This window comes from Mycteria americana, chromosome 1 (genome assembly GCF_035582795.1).
Source record: "Mycteria americana isolate JAX WOST 10 ecotype Jacksonville Zoo and Gardens chromosome 1, USCA_MyAme_1.0, whole genome shotgun sequence".
In the NCBI taxonomy this organism is placed as follows: domain Eukaryota; kingdom Metazoa; phylum Chordata; class Aves; order Ciconiiformes; family Ciconiidae; genus Mycteria; species Mycteria americana.
The window spans coordinates 130752859-130775100 of record NC_134365.1 but is presented as its reverse complement, the minus strand read 5'-3'; the positions used below and the strand labels follow the sequence as shown (position 1 = coordinate 130775100).

The 22242-nt window shown below is 40.5% G+C and overlaps 1 protein-coding gene across 12 annotated transcripts in view; it reads right to left on the bottom strand.

Moving 5' to 3' along the window:
• Positions 1-22242, bottom strand: part of DMD (dystrophin) — a 1157417-nt gene that overhangs the window by 4361 nt on the left and 1130814 nt on the right. For 8 of the 12 annotated variants that reach the window (XM_075520634.1, XM_075520651.1, XM_075520643.1 and 5 more), the window contains 3 exons: positions 17510-17753; positions 17027-17150; positions 12816-12908 (listed from right to left, as the gene is read on the bottom strand). In XM_075520634.1, the coding sequence (XP_075376749.1) occupies positions 12816-12908; positions 17027-17150; positions 17510-17753 (461 nt within the window). Of the gene's footprint in view, positions 1-4389; positions 4422-12815; positions 12909-17026; positions 17151-17509; positions 17754-22242 lie in introns of all 12 variants that reach the window. The other 4 variants (XM_075520648.1, XM_075520658.1, XM_075520710.1 and 1 more) reach the window with 1 other exon arrangement.

Here is a 22242-nt window from a genome sequence, read left to right as displayed (position 1 = left end):
AAATGACCTGAGAAATATCCAGAGAAGTTTGTTTCTTCTGGAGAACTACTACCACCTTTTACATTCAAATACTAGCTTTTTAAAGTTGTTTGGTTTTTTTTTTAAATGTAGCATTCATTACACAAAACTATGCCGTATCTAAATGATAACTACTCAACAAGCTGCTCATTCAACAGTGAGCTGTGCTGTGCGCAGCACAGTTTGCCAGATATCCGTACAAAGAAATACTTCGTTCTAATCTGGTGACATTTTGCTAATTGCACTAATGCAGAGAGAAACAGATGCATCAAACAGCAGTTTAATCCATAAATCATTAATGTATAGCCATCTTATTAATCCTAAGCAAAAACTTGTAATTTGCACATCAGCATGTCAAGTAACAGCATATGAAAAATTCCTGCCAAGTTTTAGTCAACATTCCTTACTTTAAAATAAATGTATGCTACTACATTTATTTTAGATGTAAGGCATAATCTCTCTTACTGGCACCATGCAGGCTGAGATCAATCCAGCAAATTACACCATGGAAAGTGAAAATTTGATGAAGTCATATGAAAGCAAGAACATATTTTAGATGGGAGATGCTTACGAAAACAGAAAGGTAACTGCCACTGGTTTGCTCTACTTACCCGAAACTCTGACATGGCTCAGGTACCTTTGTAGCATGTGCTATCAAGGCTTTATCGGAATAACCCTGGCACAACCGGAGTGACCTGCAGCATCCCCACAAACATCCTGACCCTGCAAACTATTTTCAAGAAATCTCTAGGCTTTCTTTTTCCTCACCTGCAGCAACCTACAGACACGAGACAGGGAGGTGGTGAGAGTCATAACTGGGTAGCCAGCCGTGAGAGGCACTGCTGCCTGTGCGATCAAGATCTCTCGTTTACATTCGTTGCGACCTGTTGTTTCTAGAAGCAACGATGGGATGCCAGGGCTCTTCAGGGACTCCAGCACCACTCATTCCCAGCTCGGGAAGAGTGATCACCCTCCATGGATTTAGAGCAACCCAAACTGCTAAACCCCATCTTCAGAAAAAATCAGTAGTTGTTAATACTATTTTGTTCTGTCAGATACAGAGCTGTAAAGGTAACAAAGGCAAGCTGGTTTTATAGAAAGAGTCTAGGTCTAGAAAGAATAACTTCCATCAAAAATATGGAAAAAAGTCTTTCAGAAGTATGCCACAGTAGGTACAAACTGCTAAATTGTTCAGGCAACTAAAACATGGGCCAAGAAGACCTTATGCATCCAGGGATCCCCAGGTATTCTTTTAATGCATAAAAATTACAGGAATGTCTGCTAGTCTTTTTTTCTTTTCTCTGCTAATTGCTGCCATATTTTTGAAATAACCATGCTTTGAATCCGATCTCCCTCCACAAAAGCTGCACAGAGGCATGCTGGGGTGATCAAAGAGATGCGACTCCCTCTGCCCCCCACCATCCATGCTACCTCTCTAGCACAGGTCTTAATTTCCTCTGCAGAAAAGCTGAACAGTCATGTGTCTCCTCCTGAGCCATCTGAGTTTACAGCTCAGAGCATGGCCACAAACCACTGCTGATTGCAGTTTATCTTAACAGCTGGACTGTAAAGTGCCACGGCTTGGGGACTGCAGTCTCCGGGACAGTCACGGGATGAGAGGATGGGCCAGAAGAACGGGCAACATAGCTGTGCTCCAGCCACTCAACTGGCGAACCCTCAGCTGGGTGTCACTGCACCGCCAGCAGTTTTGCCTCTCTTGCAGATGGGAGTAACAGCTAGGACAATCAAGGCTGGAAATAGTTGAGAACAACATATGCAATAATTTCCTGGTACTGAATGCACCCTCTTCTATAATGCCTGTTACCTAAATAAGAGCTCAAATTCACTGACTGTTTCTATATAGCTCTGCTTTTTCTGTTGCATACTGCTTGCTTGCCCTCTAAGATTGAAACATAGGACACTGACAGTTTTAATTAAGAAGAAAATGAGAAAAATAGTGTCCTAAAAGCAGTCAGAAAAATATAAATCATAGCTTTCCACTCATTATTATCCATATTTTTAAAGTAATGCCACCAAAGAAGGCATGAATTCAATTCTTTTTTTTTTTTTTTTTAAACATTAAAGCTGAGAAAGTTTTCTCCGTGCTTGAGGCACTGAAAGGTTGAAAGATGCTGCTGTATAAGAAAAAAACTAGCACACACTTTGAAATGCAGCAATAAAGCTCAAAATGGACATGGACAGTATTAACTTAGACTTATAAAATGGAGGGGATATTAATTTGCTTTGAAAGCAGAAGACACCTATTTCTGCAGACACTAACTACATCACTTCTGGTCACATATAGAATGATGCGTTTCACATCTGCTGAATTTGCTTTAGAGGCTCTACTGGAATTAAGGCCCTTGGGTGAGGGCGCAGTAACTGAATACCTATCTTATACTACAGCTTGTCAGAGTAATAAACGTGGAGCATTCAGACTCAAAAGAGTCGATAGAAAGTAAATTAAGAAACCCCAAAACAACGCAGTGCCTTTTTTAGCAGCACAGATTTCTAACCCTTCCCCAACAAAAGAAAAATCCTTCCTGTTGGTGGCTTGGATTTTGATACCCTTATTCATATCGAGTAATGCCACGAAATCCATGGGATTACACACGAAGACAATACCTAATGTGAGTAATGGGATCAAAACCTGGCTGCGTGGGTTTAAAACCGCATGATCTGCCTTTGCACAAATGGATTCACATATAAAGCAAAAGCTGTTCTATACCTTAGCTCATACACTTCATAAGCAGATGGAGAATTGTGTTTTATATTTAGCTCTTTAAGTTACCAAGCCCCCTCTGGAACCATCAGCGAGGACAAATACAATTGGAGAGCGCTGAGCGATTCATTGAAGAAGTCAACACTTTTAGGGTTAAGCAGCTAGAATCTGATCAGGTAGGACAGGCCCATTTTTCTAATTTTTCTTTTTTTTTCTCATTACCTGTATGAAATATGCCCTCAGCAGCAGGAGCTTTTTCTGAATACTATGCATAAATATGACTGAGGATAGTGGAAATCAACAACCTATTTTGCTGAATTGGAGAACAATTCTCAGACTGCATGAGCTGAGAACGTGCAGGGCTGAATATGAAATCATTTCCACAAAATTTCTGGACTGGTGCAGCCTGTTGATGATATGCCAAGTACCCTTTTTTGATCCATATGAGAGGACCTGCCATTTGAGGACAGACTTAACCTGCACTGAGGATCTTACTCCTTGAAGTAGCTGGACCTGTGCCAGCTCCTACAGCCAATGCAGAGAACCACTGTATTACAAGGCACCGCACTAGAACAAATCCTGGCTTACCCAGGGTAGCCTGCCGGTGACTGGGGTCACAACAGCTCTGCTAAAAACCCCAGTGCAGTGTGTTTCCATGAGCCCCCCTCTCTGCACCAGCAGAAATTTGCAAACCGGGTTAACCTTCAATTTCTGCCTCATCCACTCTGAACATCTTCTGTGTGGGAAAGGTCATTTCACAGCTACTTGCAACTGCACTCAGGCAGTCTCTGAATATTTTATCTTTAATAATAATTTTCGCTAGGAATTCATCTTTCAGATGTTGTATCTGGTTGGCGAGTGAAGAGCAGCTTCACAGGGGAAAAATCAAGACTCTCTGAAAATACTTTCAAAGGTGCTATGACAACACAGCACAAAACGTTTTCCTCCATTAACAAGCAGCAACGTACAAATTCTAAAATCTATTTTGCATCAAACCAACCATGTCCGAAGTGCACAGTGAAAACCATCGCCCATTTGCATTGCTGAATACAACACTGTGGAGCTGGTGAATGTTAGTAGCATTCTTCGTTCTGCAATAGTATATCAGGAAATTAAAACACCTGAATGTCTTATACCTCTCAACTCTCACTGTTCTAAAGAAAAAGAAAAAAACGATTTAATAACTGGAGATGATGGTTGGTATACTGGCACATATACGTAAATACAATTGTGAGTATGTAAGCAGAACAGCAAGAGACGTGGGTCCCCCTGTTGTGCTTACATACAAGAGCAACAGAACATAAGTCAATGACTGCAGCATATTTGCTGACCACATTTATCATACAGAGGCTTAATTTCAATGCATTATTTTCTCCTCCCTATTCCTGAGTTTCCACCTCTGGGAGGATGTAAGAAAATGCAGATCCCTGAGCTGACATTGCCTCCATTGAAAGTTGAGAGGTACGCTACTGTTAGAGCACACGTGGGGAATGCACTCAGCAAAATCAAACAAAACCCAAAGCAAAATAAAACCACCCCCCCCCTTCACCAAACCCAAGCAAACCCGTGCTGCCGTCACACGCATGCTGGGCACAGAAAGCAAGCTGTGACAAACAGAAGCCATGGCAGTGAGCCTGCATCTCACTAACCTCTCTCACTGGCTTTCCAGGGGCATTTCTTCCTTTAGGAACAGAGAGAGGAAGTGGAAGAAATATCAGAAAAGAAAGGGAAAAAACCACACGTGAATATATATTTTATACTGTAAGAGACGCTTCAACTTCCGTTTAGGAATTTAATATAAAATAACCGCATTTCTGCTTTTGTGAAAGTACACTGAAATCCACTGATGATTCTGAGCTGATTTGTTCAAGAACAGTTCTGTAATCTGCAGCTTGGTTTCAACCTAGCGAAAACACTTGAGAAAACTACTAAAACCAACTTACAGGCCTTTCACTTGAGGATAAAGATGGCAGAGAAGATCTGAATTCACTTCCTAAGCATCCGAATTTCCTCAATTTGAGTACTTCTACTAATCAGTATTAGTGGTAAAATCATGTTTCCTCAACATCAAATTAATTCATCCAGACACTTCACATTTTATTATGGCCTACATACATATATACAGGTATACGTTCATATATACATGCATGTCTACACACACACACATTTTACACCTAGAGCTGTACGCTGGAATATAACGTGCCCACATTCAAGATAAATACATTCCAAAAGATGTTTCCAACAAGCTGATCTGCAAACATGGTAAAACTGAAGGGGCAGAGCGAGAAAGAGAGAAAAAAAATTCAAGTAAAAGGGGAAAAAAGGGAAAGTATCTCATCACTTTCAAGTTGTACTGCCAAAACAGAGGAGTCATTAATGGTTTAGCTGAAAAGATGTTCCTGACGAGCTTTCACGGAAGCCATACTTTGATCATACTGATTCTTCTCAAACATTTATCATAGGACATTTGTTTTTTAAAAAAAGAAAGCCAGATGTCAATCAACAGCAGAAACACCCCCTCGCCCCCCTTCCCATCACATAGCCGGTGACAATAAGATGCTTGCTGCCTCCAGAAGCAGCGTCCCACTGTCACTGGTACACTACTGCAAGCACCAGTATGGCCAGACTGTGTAGCCTTAGGCGAGAAAGTCACTGCGGTAGATGCTGTTCAAGAAAGAGGATGATTTTTGCCCCCGAGCTGTTGTAAATGATGTAATTGTAAACGACGTATGCGACAATGGAGAGAAAGACAGATATAGATGGGAGAACACACCGGTCAGTGTAACAGTAACCTAATCGCTGTCGAGTTTTTTTCTAGATATGGCAGCCTGCAGGAGAAGGGAAGGAAGACAATAAATAGCTTTGCAGGTATTTTACAAGGAGCAGAACAAGGGTCAGCAACAGAGCAAAGCTGAGCAGAGGTGGTAAAGGAGAGGAGGAGAGGACGGAGGAAGTGAATGGCATCACTGACCACGACAGGTCAGAGCCACTGCTCAGCTACAAACTCCAGGCATCGGAAACAGCCCAGGCAACCTCTGAAGGGCCTGGACAGGAAAGGTTATGATTTACTGAACAGGAAGTTTTATTCCCTTCCTTCCCCTCTCCCTCTTCCCAATAGCATACTTACTATTAGAAATGATAATAATAGCTTTGAAGTCGTGCTCTGCATGTGGGTTTTTATTCTGCTCCTAAGGGGAGCCTCGACTCAGGTTGTGTCTATAGCACCCGTGCTGGTGGTGCACAGAGGTACCAGAGCGAGCTTGATGGCCAGGAGAGGTGTCGCTTCAGTTCTAAGGACTTCACCTCGCAGGCCTGCCTAACTCTCCAGGACTTACACGAGCGCCTATGCAGCCTGTGACCTCCTCTGGTGCTTTTATCAGGAGCCATGAATTCCCTAAAAAATACCTCCCAGGAGGGAAGATGAGAACCTCTCACTAATATAAATCATGTAACAGAAAATCCTTGAAAATGGAAGATAAAATCATGTTTCCTCAACATCAAATTAATTCATCCAGACACTTTACATTTTATTATGGCCTACATACATATATACAAGTATACGTTCATATATACATGCATGTATGGATATATGCTGTATATATACATCATATATCCATTGCATACTTTGGCCGTTTTCTGAGGAAGAGCCCCAAGGTTTAGCTGAGTAGGTGATCTGCCTAAGGCCTCCAGAAACTGCAGCATGGTACAGCTGGGTGTGCAAGAGTCCTGGGGCATGAATGAGATCCAGCAGAAGACAGTTTAGCTTGGGTCAAGAGGAAAGAAGGAACTGCCAACATGCAAAATACTGGATCCTTTTGGAGGTCTTAAGAAATGCCTACCTGTCTGCAAAAGCACCTAGAATTGCAGCTACACAGTGTCTAATTGAAATACCTACATGAGACAGACTGGACTCTGCTTGAAAATGAAAGTATTTAAAGGTAACTGGGTAGCTCTGCGCCACACAAAACAGCTGGTGAGGAAAGTCTGTGGTGAGTAATCAGCCCTAGAATTTGTTAAATGCAACAAAGAGTAGCACTACTACAGTAACAGCTAATTTCTTTTGGAGGAAGATTAAAAAGGGTTTAATGGATTTTACTTTATTTTCTTCTTTGCATATGAATGAATGCATGTCTCTAAGTTTTAAGGCAAGGAGTATGGTTTGGCATAAATTGCAGAGGAAGAAGTTTGTATTGCCGCAGTTCTGAAAATTTGTATTCTATAAGGCATCAAAATACTGATACACGATCCACGGGTGCCTAATTATCTATTACTCCTGCTCAAATCAAGATTTCCTGCCCTTACAAAATAGAAGAGTCTGTCTTTTTCTTTTTTGGAAATCTACAGGACATTGTATCACAGGCAAAGGTACACAGAGAGTGATCAAATAAATCCTGAAAGCAGAGGCACTAATAAAAACTTCATGCATCTATGCAGATTCAGATCAAAGCAGAGAGCACAAAGCATCTCCTGCGCTGCCCCTCTCACTGAACTCAGGAGAGGGATGGGCTGCAGAGGGGAGAGATCTGATCTGCAAACAGCTTTTTTTCTTAAAAAAAAAATTCCCCGAAGTTTTGCTAAATTCATTAACATATTCTCAGTTTACATCAGGACTGAGCATTATAAATCACAAAAGATCTAGTCCTCCCCATCACTATCCCAGCAGAAATCTGCAGAGAAGCTCAGCCACTTCAGTACTGTTGTGCCACAGGGGAGTGATAAGGGATCTCAGTCAGCTGGGCTCACTGATGTGGGATGTAGACCATAGCACAGAGAAGGGGACACAGTCCAGAAGAGGCCAGGGTAGCTCAGTTGGAAGAGTATTTCCAGAATACCCGACAGTATAATAACTCCAGGGTACTCTTCCATTGATTCAGTGGAGTGTGAAAAGAAAAGCCTGTGTCGTAAGACGTTTTACCGTCAGAATAAGAGAAACTGCATTATTTGCAGTGCTGAAAGTTGCTAGTTCCACTTAGGACATTAGTCCCATTCATGACAGAGCCTGGCTGATGCAAGAGTGAGAGGAGAGAATGTGTCTGGTGTGTGACATAAGTCAAATCTTACGTGACTGAGATAAAAATAAAACAAAACTTGTAAAAGATGGTGCTATTCTTCGTGCCATTTATTTATTGCTGTGGGGTCTTTTAATTTCCCTGCACAAGACAACATCTGTATTAAGCAATACAACGTTAAGTAATAACGGTGAGTACCGATCCCTCTCCAAATGTTTTCATGTGATGTCCTGGCCTTTTATCCCTTTTAAGCCATCATGGTCTCATTTCTAACTACTTCTTGGCTCCCACTTCCTCATTATCCACCAGCAAGGGCTCTGCACTGACAGCCTGGGAAGCTCTCTCACCAACTTCAGTTAGCTCAAGAACTTCTGCTCCTAAATTCCCCTCTGAGCTTCATTCATAGAAAGCATTTGCTACAAAACCATAAACACAAAACACAGCCTGGTCCACCATGAGATCCACCTGAAGCGGTGCAACTTGTTTGTCCTCAGTGCTGCAGGAGGGATGAATTTGGCTTTCAAAATACTGGCCTGCCAATCTTACTTTCTAACTGTGAACCAGTTCCCTGGAGATTTAGTAGCTTGGGCACAAATACAGCGTGAAAATGTTTTCCTCGGTGGCCCATTATCAAACAGGGTCAAATAAACCACTGAGGTGGTATTTAATGGTAGATTTCCACTAAATGTCAGACCTCTGGCTTTGACATCTGTTTTGAGTTAGCACAGCAGCTGTTTGAAGCAGCTGCAGCAGTTGTGAATTTGCTGGGAGCAGCAAAGTAAAAGAGGAATGGATGGGAAACCTTGTAGATTAAAAGGAAAGAAAAATTCCTTAAGGACAGCAATCATCAGGTATTCAGCAGAACTTCCCTCTCCAGAAATGAAACAGCTTTCGGCAGCAACAGTCAGCTGTGCAAGGAGCATGGAGGTCCTCTGCTCCTTAGGAAATGCCAAGAACTGCCAAAAGGTTAAACTGGAGAAACAAAAAGAACCCTATAAAAGGTATATAGTAACACAAGTTATTGCATGTGAGATCTGCTTATGAAGGTCTATGACACAATTTGCTTAACACATGCTTCTCTAAAATACATTCAAAATGATGCTATGAAGCCTTGATGCCCTTTTAAAAACAACTCTATGCAGCAAAAGCTTGGAAAATATCATAATCAAACCGAACCTATCTCCAGCTGAGTGACAATTACTACTACATTTTACTGCTTTGTTTCAGAAGTCCAAAGTAAGAGCTACTACTTGCTTTAGAAAACTGTTTCCCAACCTGAGCAAATCTTACTCTTCAGATGCTTTCGATGATATTTAGACTAAATATTTTGTTTTTTATTTGTATCCTGTGATGTTCAACTATACATCTGTGCACCCACGCACCCACCGCAATTCAGTCCTTTTCTCTCTTTACTGCTTATTAAGCTCTGAACTTTTCTCATGAACCAAAGCCTCCCGAGTCCAGTTTGCTCTTGTCATATTGTTCTGCACTCCTTCAAGTTGTCATTAGCCTAATGGCAACAGGATACCCAGAATTATGTCCCCGATTCAAAAGACGTATCACTCCCTATGCTGTGACGTGCTGGAGCTGGACATTTAGCTTGAAATTTAATATGCCTATTTTTACAGGCCACAAAGAAAACCCACATTTAATGTCCTGCCAGTAACTTCCCAGGCCTTTTAATACATCCCTAGATTTCCTCAATTGATTCCATGTATAAATTTCAGGTTATTTGTCTGGACATTTGTCCCTTCCTGGATTTCATTTTGTTATTCTCACTTTCAATCTAGGTAGGCTTTGATAAGTGCCCTGTGTCCTCTGCAGCTCTTCTGGAATTGCATGGTCTGTGAATGTCATAGCAGACTTCTCCTTCTGGAGCATTAGCATAGAAATAAACAAAGCTACTTCTAGTACTAGTCAATCTTGGGCATTTAATCCATCTTCCTTCTAGTTTTAATTCCTAAAGATAGTATGCATCACACGTGGTGCCACTTTACCCAAGTAGTTTGAATTCACCTTTCAAATAATATTTCATAAGCTCCTGTATCACAACACACTTCTGAATGCCAGACTGGGATGACTGAGTTTCTTCCATCTGATAATTTTTTCATTCTACTTAGTAAGAATTAATACAAGAAAATGTATTCTTTATAGATCTGTGCTCATCACTTGTTTGAGCTTATTGTTCTGTTACCTGAATACCTACAAACAGCCTAGGATTCAATGCAACCTGTAATGCAAAGAAATAAAATATTACTTGCAGCACGCCTGAATCCTTACACTATGCCCTCTTCTCAGGCCGCTTTGCCAAACTGCTTTCACTCCTTTGCAATTACACTTTGATCTTTTGTTATAGATTGGAAACCTGAGACACAGATTTGCACCTCACAAAAGCAAGAAGGCCCCTGATTCAGTGGTTTGTTGAGACCAGTCAACTCTTCTTCTTTTTCTCCTTCCTGCAGTCTTGTAAATCATAAGTCATATCCCTGATGCCTGTGGAATCTGACTGACCACAGCATCCTTCGTCTCACAATGAAGGTCTACATGAGGCTGCGGCAAATTAGCTGTGGATGTAAGCTTTGTTTATGTGGGTATCAGTTGAATATCATTTAATCGTTAAAATGGGAGTACAAGAAAACTCCAATAATTGAAGTTTGCATGAGATCCCAGCAAACCTGACGATGTCAGTAGCCTTCTACATCAACCAGTGAATGGAAATCCATTTGCACTGGTTGTAGGACAAACTATTTCTCACAGAGGGCCTGACTGTTCCTATTCCTCAGCCAGAAACAATTACACAAACCTGGCATTTGAGCAAATGCATCAAAAGCTACATGAAGAACAGAGAAACCTAATCAAGGTCCTAATCTCTTTAGCCAAAACCTAGTACAATTATCCAAAAAGTGAACGTCTTTTTCTCCTAGCTGGACTAATCTTTTTGTGTAGCCAAAGAAAGAGGAAGAGGCAGATTCTGGCTCAGCCCAACAGTGCCTTGGTCAGGCCCAGAAGAAAAGTCCTGTGGGAAGCTTGACCCTGCCTGATGGCCTGCGTCTGCTCCTGGCTGCTGCACCAGAAGCTCCTCTCACGGCTTGGCTGAGGAGGACAGAAGAAGACACATGTCAAACAAAGACTACGCCTCCTCCTTGCTCGCAGCTCTCCGCACAGCTAGAGAGTATTTTTGTCCTCTACTCCTGCTAGTCAGGCAGGAAAGTATATAAGCCGCAATCTCTTTTAGGGATGCTTGTGATCACATGCTACACTTGTAACATAGTTGCTGAATGGAGAAACAAAATAAGGGAATACATTCTTTCTCTGTATTTAAATGACCACATTTTGCATCACCAGAATTGAAAATGTGAAGTTATAGCTTAACTTGCAGAATTAAAATATTAACTGAATTTATCGATTTCAAATCTTTTTTTTTCCACTAAACTTTATATTCTCTCAGTTTGACTCATGAAGCTTTGTATTTTTCACTAATAAAATTAAAACCTTTTCCATTCTCAGTCAGTAGGGAGTGATATCTAACAGACTGATCTCTGCCTATTTATACACAGGAAACAAACCACTGTATTTCAAATACCTCATTAACTGTTGTTTCGTAAATTGCTCCTATTTTACTTAAAACTAAGCTTGTTTTTAAAAAGAAACACTGTTTGTCAGTGTCATCAGCTATGATTACAAGTTAGATACCACATTTGGTGAATATTTTAACACATGGGGTATCTACATCTAGACACATATGACTATGCAAGATCTCCTAAATACAACATCTTTACACAAATGATGGTCACTGATAAGAAAGCACTGTCTATTGCAACCTTGTGTACACAGCAACTTGAAAAATAAGTCCATTTTTAGCTACATACCAATATTTGACAGATTTTTCATCTGCTGTCTCTGATAATTAATATCTAGGCAAAATGAGGGCTGGACATACGACTTTTTCATATAATGTTGAGGTGGAGATGAATGTAGTTAACTATAGATTGTATTAGATTTTCTTCAATAACATCTTTCTAAATGATTCCATCTTTTGATCTATAGCATGAGATCTTACGCAGTTTATACTGCCTTCTCCTTTTCCACTGCTCACAGATGATGACTGGTGAGAGCTGAGCTTGCTTTGAAATCAAAGGATGGAGAAAACTTGACTTCACTGGAAGCCTAGCATGATGGTTAACGCATTTATCTACTAAAGAAGAACCTCTGGGTGATGTGTGAAACCTGTGCAAGGGGCCCTGCGGTAAGTCTATGCCCCTCCTGAAATCCACTTAACAGGCTGTCAGTAGACACCAGGACTTTCTTTTGCCAAGAGATTTATATCTGAGCCTTCTTTCACAGCAACAGGTAATATCCCAAACTTCCCATCTCCTGCTAGGAATCTAAGCCATTTTTCTTGGTAGCAGAGTATTTTCTCTGGGCTCAGAAAAGACCTTCTTAAATGAAAAAAGGTTGAACAAATAAATCCCAGTAATACAAATGCTTATCTTTAGCAAACAACAGGAATGAGCAAAACAGAAACACTGAAAGAAATGCTGTGGCTGTATGCCCAAGTGCAGCCTATGCTGCACAAACGAGCAGCCCACTTGTTTTTCCTCTATCACTGGGGGCCCAAGTGCTACAAGGTTGAGAACTTTGACTCAGAACTTTAATATTATTTCGAACCAGATTCTTCTTTTAGAAAGTTAAGGACAGAAGAAAAATGTGCTAAGACATGTATTAAAAATAAATCAGCAAGGGGACTGACTGAAAAGGAGAGAAGCTGTGAGAAAATGAACATGGCAAAAGGTAAGAGAAGAAAATGCTCAGGAAAAAAGAGTCTCAGACAGACACTGTTTCATCCATGTATCTAGCAAGGGCTACCTGTGGAGGTAGCTTAAGGTAAAGGAGGAGCAGGCTGCTTCTCCACTCTAAATAAGACAGGTTTCTCTACAGCTATTTTTAAAATGAAGACAAAGAGCAGCAAAAAACCTGAAACCAAAACACAACCCCCTGAAAACATCAAGGAACAGAAAGCACTTTTATCCTCTTCCCTCTCATCTGCTGCAGGCAGTAGCGCTCACCTCTGGAGCTGGGGAAGGAGTTGTTCAGCTGCTCCATCACTTCCTCCAAACCTGTGCTTGTGTCCTGGGGAGGGCTGAGCAGCTCATCCTCACCTGGAAAGCAAATCCACACCACTGCATGAGAGCCACTATAAAACCATTTGCTAGCAGCTTGCTCTTGCATTTGTCCTTCACGAAGCTAAGGCTGTTCACTTAAACACATTTTCTGCTTAGTATATGACCAAAATTTTAAAGGTGAATTTTGTTGACTGTTATGTTTCTCTTTCCTTTTAAGGATCTAAGTGAAATTAAACAATGAATTTTAAACAATTAACACTGACTTTAATTCGTACAAAGGGATTTAAGAAATAATCTACTCTGGTAAAAGAAGTGGGGTAAAATGTCTGCTAGGAACATTTAGTTCCATAAATGACACTCATTGTTTCAGCTTCTCTTATTCTATTAATGGAAAAAGAAATTGCTGTTGTGAGTGCTGCTATTGAGCAGCTTTCTAATAGTGCTGGATTCATGTTAGCACTGCTTTGCTTAGCTGCGTAAATCAGTAGAAACCTAGATTCTCATCTGCATCAGTATTAATATTTCTGACAGTTTAATTGCATCAGATTGGCGCTCCAAGAACATTCAATTGTACTGTAAAAGGGTTTAGCAGCAGTTTAATAAAGCGAAATACATTTCGCCCACTGAATAATTTCTATAACCTGATTATAGGGCAGCAGCTTAATGGGAAATTCAATACATTTTATTTTTACTGGGGTTTTTTTGGTCATGGTTTCAGATAACTAAAATCCATATGTTGATTTTACTGTAGACCCTAGCCTCCAATACAAATAAAGCATCCGAAAAAAGAATACACCTGAAAGATATACTTTGAGTGAGATTCTCCTTTTCTACTAGATTTCTTTTACCCCTATTAAAACACAGAAGCAATGTTGCTTGCTGTAATAACCATGAGAGGTACATCCTGATTTTGAAAGTGACTTAATGACCCTTTATTCTAACATGTCTTGCCCTACTCAACTTGAGTAATAAACTGCCTGATTTTCTGTTAGCATTTACATTCTTTAAACACTGAGGTGCTCCGTGCTAGTGGAAAGCCTACTAAAAGAGATGCTAAAGGAACACTTCAGGACTGCACATATTTCCTACTATCAGGCTTAGTGTCGGCCTCACCTTAGGGCCAGAAATTTCACAAGAGTTATTACTGATCAAGAGTAATTTTTCCCACTCCAGTACAAGAAGTGGGGTAAAGTGTCTGCAAGAAGCACTTAATTCATATAAATGATGGTCTTCGTATCAGCTTCTTTTATTCCATTAACGGTCTAAAAATAGCTGCTGAGACTGCTTGCAGTTTGGTCAGCTTTCAACTGGTGCTGGGTTCACACAAATCAACTCACACCATGAGTTACTTTTGCATCAAGTGTTGCACCAACAGAGGTGCCTTAGCAGACGTAATGTCCTTCCGGCCTCTGCTGGATGTCAAGGTGAAAACTCAGAGCGAGATCTTACTGCTTTTACCCAGGCCAAGGACCTTATCAGCATACCTGCAGAAAACCACCTAGCCCTAAAGATCGAAAGAAGAGGGCAGTGGTTCTGCTGCCCTGGCCAAGAAGAACGGAGGACAGGTACTGATTTCCAAATGTCCAGGTAAGCGCTGATACAAACTGAACTGTGTTGACCCTCAAGACTGCTGTATCTTTTATTTAAAATGCATTCATTTTATTTTTTCTCATTTGGATGATTTTTCTGAGCATTTAAGTCACTTTGTGTGTGACTTAAATTTTTTGTGTGTGACAGCATTTTTGTCACTTATTTTGTAAGTGACAAAATAAGACATCAGCCAAGCAACCCGACAAAAGTAAAGACACCTTCAGACCTCAGTTACCTCTCTTTACCCAAAACAGTCTTCCCCATTTGTGTTTCTACAAAAGGCTTGGAGAGCTGGCTGGGTCTCAAATGTTCTGGTGGTACCTGAACGAATTAAAGTTCAGGAACAACCTCCTGGCTCATATGCCTCAGAGAAGCTCCTCTGCTGCTACATTACTGGGGGAAAAAGGCCAAAGATCAGGACTTTCCCATTGGGACTCTATGAGAAGAAAAGCAGAACCTTTCCACTTGCCCAGGTGTATTTCAGGTTATCAAGGGATAAGCTCTTCTATTTGTAAATTAGGATCTGACTGGGTTGCTGCTTTTACCAAACAGCCAGACAACACTGCTGGTGGAAAACCTTTTACAGTAATCTCTCCTTGGGAAAGCAGAGAGACAGAGAAGTGCAACGGGTCTACATTAAAATTAAAAAACCTAAGGTCTCCTTTAAAAAAGAAAAACACATAAAAGCTACCACTACGTTACCTCATTGCCTGAGAGACTGAGAGATCATCAGTATTTTCTCGAAAATGATGACTCCCACATTACTGGGCACTGCTGCATGGGACCATTATTTACCACACCCCTCTGGTTCCCTTCACAATTCAAGAATATTTTAAGTTGTGCTTCAGAAGACTCTCAGACTAGCAAACAAAGCTTTCTAGTGTGAAAGGAGACTCGACAAACTGAATTAGTTGCGGTTTGTTAGCTCGGTTAGTAATTCTTTTTATAAGCTCTGCTCCGTGCTGCCAACAGTGTGCTTTGCTGAGTCTCAACACGATCATACTGATAATGATTCAACATCTCAGTGCCCTTCCACATATTGGCTCAATCGAACAAACAAAAAACCCCAATTCATGTCTAAATATTTGCTTTAAATAAGGTTTAGCAGTTTATATGATTATATGTGTGCTAATTAATTACAGTCTCACAAGTTAAATGGGAATAATGTTATATCGAGTCAAATGGAAAGAAGTACGTTACTGTATTTTGTCCTGCTAAACAATAAAATATGAAACGACAAGACTTTTAATAAAATGGCTGGGAACCACTGTCTTCCTATCTTTTCTTGTGTATTTTAACATATTTTATGTGATGAAATTCATGATATTTCATCAGAAAGCCATGCAAATTACTCCACTGATACATTTTGTCTACCCTGTTGCAAAATATTTACTCACTAGTAATACCATTAAAGAAAGATAAAGAAAGATTCAAATGAAATTGCTGTTACTTGCAACTGTACTCTCACTCCCGGGATTTAACTTAAGCATTCCTAAAGGTAAAATTTATTTCACATTTTTTGTGGTAGGGCATACAGAACCCATCTTATTTGATAATGGCACAGGCTGACATTATTGCCTATGCTCAGGATGGAAGAAAAGGCCCCTGAACAAGCTGTATCTCCCACCACGATGGCACTTCAGACTCAGCAGAACGTCCCCTCCCATTCAATTGCTCACTGTCATCGACTCTTTCACTAACTGCAGTGAAGAGAAAAGCTCTCACTTAAGCCTCTCACTCTCCCCCAAAGCCTCTCTCTAATACACACACAATAAATTTCTGTGTATGAAGCTGAATATTATCACCAGACTTCAAATATTATCTTGTTGAAGTAATTTAAGTACATTTGCTTAAAGATACTGCAACAGCTGATTGCTTTTTTACTAGCAGAAAATCCTTACTACTTGGTAATAAATACTTATTAATTCTATAACAGATAGGAAATTAGGAAAATGCTACAGAGTAGTTACTAAAAGCACAAAAATAATAATTCCAGCCTCTAGCTATAGAATATTATTACTTAACCTTACTCCACAACTCATATGATGTTCATTATCACATCTGATGTGATATTTAGGAAAGACACTAGATGGGCACTGGCTATGAGTGACAGCTCAATCCTACTGATTGAGCCATGACATATTAAAAATAAGATCACATGAGTTAACATGGGGATGACTAATCATACTTTTCATCTCAGCAGTAATTAATACTATGTACATTTAAATCAGCCATGTCATGCTTAATAGATGAAAGTCAGTTTGAATAAAATAGTTAGCTTTTTAGTGATATCTGTTTTCAGAAGTCAAGCCCTGGCTGAGGTTTGTGTTTAATGTCAAAATATCCATGTTACTGTGTGCATGATGATCAAAAGCAAAAGCCTGAACCATAATGAAGATGTAAAGTGTAAACAGCCAGATGACATTGAAGACCATTGCAAATGGCTACTTTGTTCTCATTTGAACTAAACAGGAGAGCAGAGTATTTTCTGTCTTTAGGGATTTTTTTGCTGGAAAATGGGACTATAACTATTTTTTATCACAATCGGAACTTTGCTGTCTTACCCATGGTTTCTGAAGTCTGGCTGCCAACTACACGAAGAAGCATTGGCTGACTGCTGTCTGACCTCTGCAAAGAGGTAGAAGGAGATGATAATGTCGTGCCATTCACCTTGGCATCTGCCTGCGGCTGAAAATTGAAGAAAAAAAGAAGAGATTGTTATTAACAGCTCAGTACAGTTGCACAAATCTTTATATCTCTATATTTTTTACTTATTCCATGAATGCACACAATTTTCTGTCTGTTTTTAAGTAAATATATCCATGCAAACAATGGATTTGAATTCTGAATAAAACAAGGAAGAAGACTAAATAAGAACACGAAACATGATTTCACCTTCTGACTTGCAGCCTGTAGAACAATTTAGTATTTTTCTCTGACTAGCCTCTACAGATGATTTCTTGGTCTGTTGTCGTTATTGATAATGCTTCACACCCTGTTTGGAAGATGACTCTAGAGAGATCTGGAAGAAAAGCCTGAGGACTCACCTGCTCCAGCAGCTGCCTGAGCCTGTGCAGCTGCGACTCCAGCTGTTTGTTGTGATCCTCCAGTATCTGCATCCTGGCCTCCAGGCGGCCCTTGTGCTGGCGAAGCAGCTTGGCTTCTGCAATGAGCTCAGCATCCCGGGGGCTTTGCGGAGAAACTGGCATCATCTCTGGTGGGGACGGCAGTGGAGACAGTCCTTTGTGGTCATGCTGTTGCTTCAAACGGTCGTACTCTGCTTGCAGGTTTCTGTGGAGAAGTAACAAGGAGGTAAAGCTTTACAAAGGTGAATAGGCAGTGCAGGCTACCCTCTGCACGGCGCAGAGAGAAGGCACCTCCTCTCGTGTGATGTGATGTGTCTCACTACCGGGGGCAGAGGCTCACCTGCACCGCCCGCCTTTTGTTCTGCTGAATCCACGTGCGTGTAGGCTTACACCTTGCAGATTTGCACGGGCACGGAGCTGATTATTACAGGGACCTGTGACACAAGCATTGCCTGAAGGCTCTCTGTGTCACCAGAATTCACAATTAATTCCCTTCCAGGGCACACGACGCAGAAGGCTGGCTGGGGTCCAGGCACCCTCCCGAAGCCCAGGTACGGTCTGTCCTGGGCTCAGCCCTCCGTCGTCTTCCTGCATTTTATTCTTCCTAGCAGAAGTCAGACTGCCTGTTCGCTTCCACGCACGAATACACTCAAGGAGTAATTAGTGCTGAAAGAGGACTTTGAGTGACTAAAGCACTTTACAAAAACTAATCAAAGTGGACACCACCTGGCCAGCCTATCTGTTTTATAGATGAGAAAGCTAAGACAGAAAGGGGGGCCAAAAAGTCAGAGCAAAACACAGAACTCAGGAGTTCATTTGCAACTCTGCTGTTGTCAGTCAGGTCACATCATTCTCCTCTCTTCATATTCGTGTCCTGGTTTCGGCTGGGCATTTCCAGCTTAGCTCTAAAATTACTAACCTAAGATGAGGAAAAGACAAATTAGTGAGCTAATCTGTTAAACTACACTGCACTAACTTTTGGGGCTATAATTTCCATCTTCATTTGGACTGCCCTGTCTAGAGTGCTGCAGTCTACTATAACTTTATGGCACTGCTAAGTTTGTTCTTTTATTCCGTAAAACTCCAGTTTTACTCCAGTAAAACACTCCATAGATTAATATGACCTATAGTGGTCCACGTGAAAAATAAACCTACCAAGCAGGAAGAGCACAGAAGGTAAGAAACTGAAACCTTGTTAGGGATAACACAGTCCAAAACCACAAAAATAGTAACTTGTAACAGAAAGCTCGTAGGCAAGGGAGGCCTAATAAACTGCACTGGGATTTTGTTGCTATGATGTTTCTTTACAGCTTCCCAGAGGGGGGAAAAATGGCTTGACGCTCTGGTAACTGCTTACTCATCACAAGCAGTGACCCAGATTTTATTTTTTCCAACCTACTCTTATTTGAGGTTGTGAGAACAGGCACTTTTTGCCAGTTCTGCCTGCAAACCACAATACACTCTGACAGTTTGTCTGGAGGCTTAATAGCACCTCAGAAACCTCCCAATAAACTTTATTAAGCTCTGAAACACTTCTAAAGGTACGTTATTGTGACCAGATCAAGAACTAAAACAGTATGCATCATTTCACATGGATAAGAAAGTAATGCCAAGGACAAAGACAGGCTACTGACTGTTCTTCAAACATACTTGTGCCCCTCAGCAGCTGCATGATGGATGTGCCCTAACCTGCGACCGTGGCACCCGCCCAGAACATGATCCCTAAGGGATGTCTGACCTACATGATCCCTCCTCTGCAGAAGTTTTAAAAGGTTAAAAAAAGTGGTTGATCATTCTTAACTTCACGTTGTCCCAAAAATCAAGATTTCTTTCTCTATAATCCACACAAAGAGGGGAGACTATGGAGAGTTTTTTTTCCAAATAAAGTTTTTTCTTTTAATGAAATACAGAGTTTCAAGTCCATGAAAACTATCTGGAAAAAAGAAAGAAGGGCTATACTGGGTATTGCCTTCCATATGACTTAATGTCTTCTGATACTTCCAGCTGAATGAACTAGTGAATAATTAATAAAAATACAAAAGGCAGTAGGAATGAGCATGACAACAGTATCACACACGGTCTTATTGCAGACTAAAGTTTATACAGGATTGATCATTAAGCTTGTTTTTCACAAAGTCTGTAGATAGTGGCTATCGCTACCCCATGAGGAATTTCCCAGACGTACGATACAGGCAATACTCTACAAACAGCAGACTCAAAAGTCTGAAGTGCTGTAAAGCAAAAGATAAAATATTACCCTAAGGGAAACGAAATAAATGCACTTGGTCATACTTACAACATAATCAGGTACCTTGCTACAAAGAAATTTACAATTATCGCCTCAACTATCAATATAGAGAAGTCCTTCCAGTAACTATGGTATTGAAAAACAAGTGAGGACCAGGGAGTAATTCAGATAAAAATGCCTTAATGTCTGAAACAATATAATTAACAACTCTTTCTGAAAGCCTACAGAAAAAAAAAAAAATTGTAAAGGATATTGCATATTATCCAAGCAGAGATATGTCTGAATTTGTGAGTTCTGTAATAATTAAATACAGTAATATTGTTTGAACAAAGGAATGTCATGTTGAAGGACACATGTGAGTTTGCCCAGAGCACCTGTGTCACTGAGTTTTCCAGCTGTGCCTTTTCAGTCCAGCTACAGAGTCCTTAGTCCAGAGAATTAAGACTCATCGTAGCAACCCCTTTCAGAGCTGTAAGAGTGATGTGGAGTGCAGACGATCAATAATATAATAATAACTGGGATCTAACATACAGGAATGAAGATCTGTATTAACATAGTGGAAAAAAGCTGAAAATTAGAAAAGAAAGAATTCAAAAGCCGCTATAAGAATATCCTAGAGGAGAGAACAATCTGCTCTTATTCCAACCTCTGGAACAGTTTTAAGCTGTGCAGTGAAAAAGGATTGCTGCTGCAAGCCAGGCATCCCAAGCACTGCCCACAGCCCTCAGGGTAAAGCCCATGTCCCAAGGAAAGGTGCTCTCTGACATTTTCAGCGTAAAATGGGAAGCAAGAGAAAGGGGATAAAAGCATAATCCTCTCTAAATGAATATGAGTGAGCAAGCATGGGCGGTACTGGGAAACCCAGCCTCCCTCCACCATAGCTCAGGCTGGGTGACTTTTACATCTGGCTGTCACAAACAAAGCAAGCTGCTGCATCTTCTGATCACTGGGAAAATATATTCTACTTCAGTAAGAGAAATATTCAAAGAAAACCCCATATATTCCATTTACTATGCTTGCACCTCTTTGAAGCATTCGTGGGAAGCATGCCATGTAACCTTGATTTATGCAACTGTAAAGAGCTGGGTAGTAAAGAGCTCATGAGTTATTAATCACATCTATCACTGGCAGCATTAATTGCCTGGTGATGGAAATCCTAGTGGACCCCATTTGCTGAGTGGTCCTCTCAGAGGCAATTGAGAATTTGTGAATTCATGTTATTTTTCATCTTCCTGCAGAAAATCAGTGGTTTGAAGAAATGGACAAAGCCGGTAACTGAACCACCTACCCCTGTCCCTCACTAGAGCCAGCATTTACTTACGATGCTTCACACTCAGAAGATCTAGTTCCACTTCTTCAATGCCAAAATAAACACCAAAAGGAGCCACGGCATGTTTAGAAATGCATCACTTTCTTGCTATTGGCAACTATACAGAAGGAACTTATCTGAGGAGGCCATTCACCAGTCTTCAGATTCGAAGGAACACTATAGCTGCACGGAAACAGGGCAGCTTTGAGATTCGGGGTATTGGTGTTTCTCCAGTGGCACACAGCCCACTGTGCTCCCGGTGCAAGCCAGGAAAGCAAAGGAAAGGCAAATAGCTCTGGCTGGAGATCTCATTTACTAAGTTCTTGTTATAATACAGCTAGGAACTGGGAGAAAAACAACAGAATGCGTGAGAAGTCTTCCCTTTACAGAAGTATGCCAGTGATCTTGACTCAACTAAAATATTAGGAAACGTTCACTTTCTTTAGTCATTAAAATAGCAGGTAAGTATTTTAATTCTTTGCAAAAAGTTCTGAGTCTCTGTCACTGCAAAACCATATGCTTTCCATTTAATGCTAGTACAGTACATGCTAGTCAGTATAACCTATCCTACAGTATAACCTATGTAACGTACCACTTTAGATGGACACCAAGAATCTGTCTTCTCTGTTTCTGAAATGCATTCACTCTTAAGGCAATTTCAAAATGTTTTGGGGACAGTTTTATAATTGGGTATTTCTCTTATATTGCAATATAGTAATAGTGCCTTCCATAGCAAGATTACTTTATGTCTATTGAATACATAAGAAATGGTCTTATCACAATATTCCATGTGATGTAGAACTGGGCATGAGCCTGAAGGACTAATACTCAAATGAAACATTTTCACCAATTGAAAATATTCTCTAAAATGCTCACATTTTAGCAAATATAAATTATTTAACAGTCAAATTTTAGCCATAAATTATTTAAGGAAGTCATATTTGCAAGCCATAAAAACACCACGGTCTCAAAATGCTAGCAGATAAATAATGAATATCTAACAAGAGGTCCTTGGAACTGAAGAAAAAAACCAGTCAGAACGGTGTCACAGCTAGGTTAGTTTATAAGTCAGATAATACATTTCAGAAGAATTCAAAACAGGCAACACATCTTTTTAAACTGTCCAAAAGCAAAACC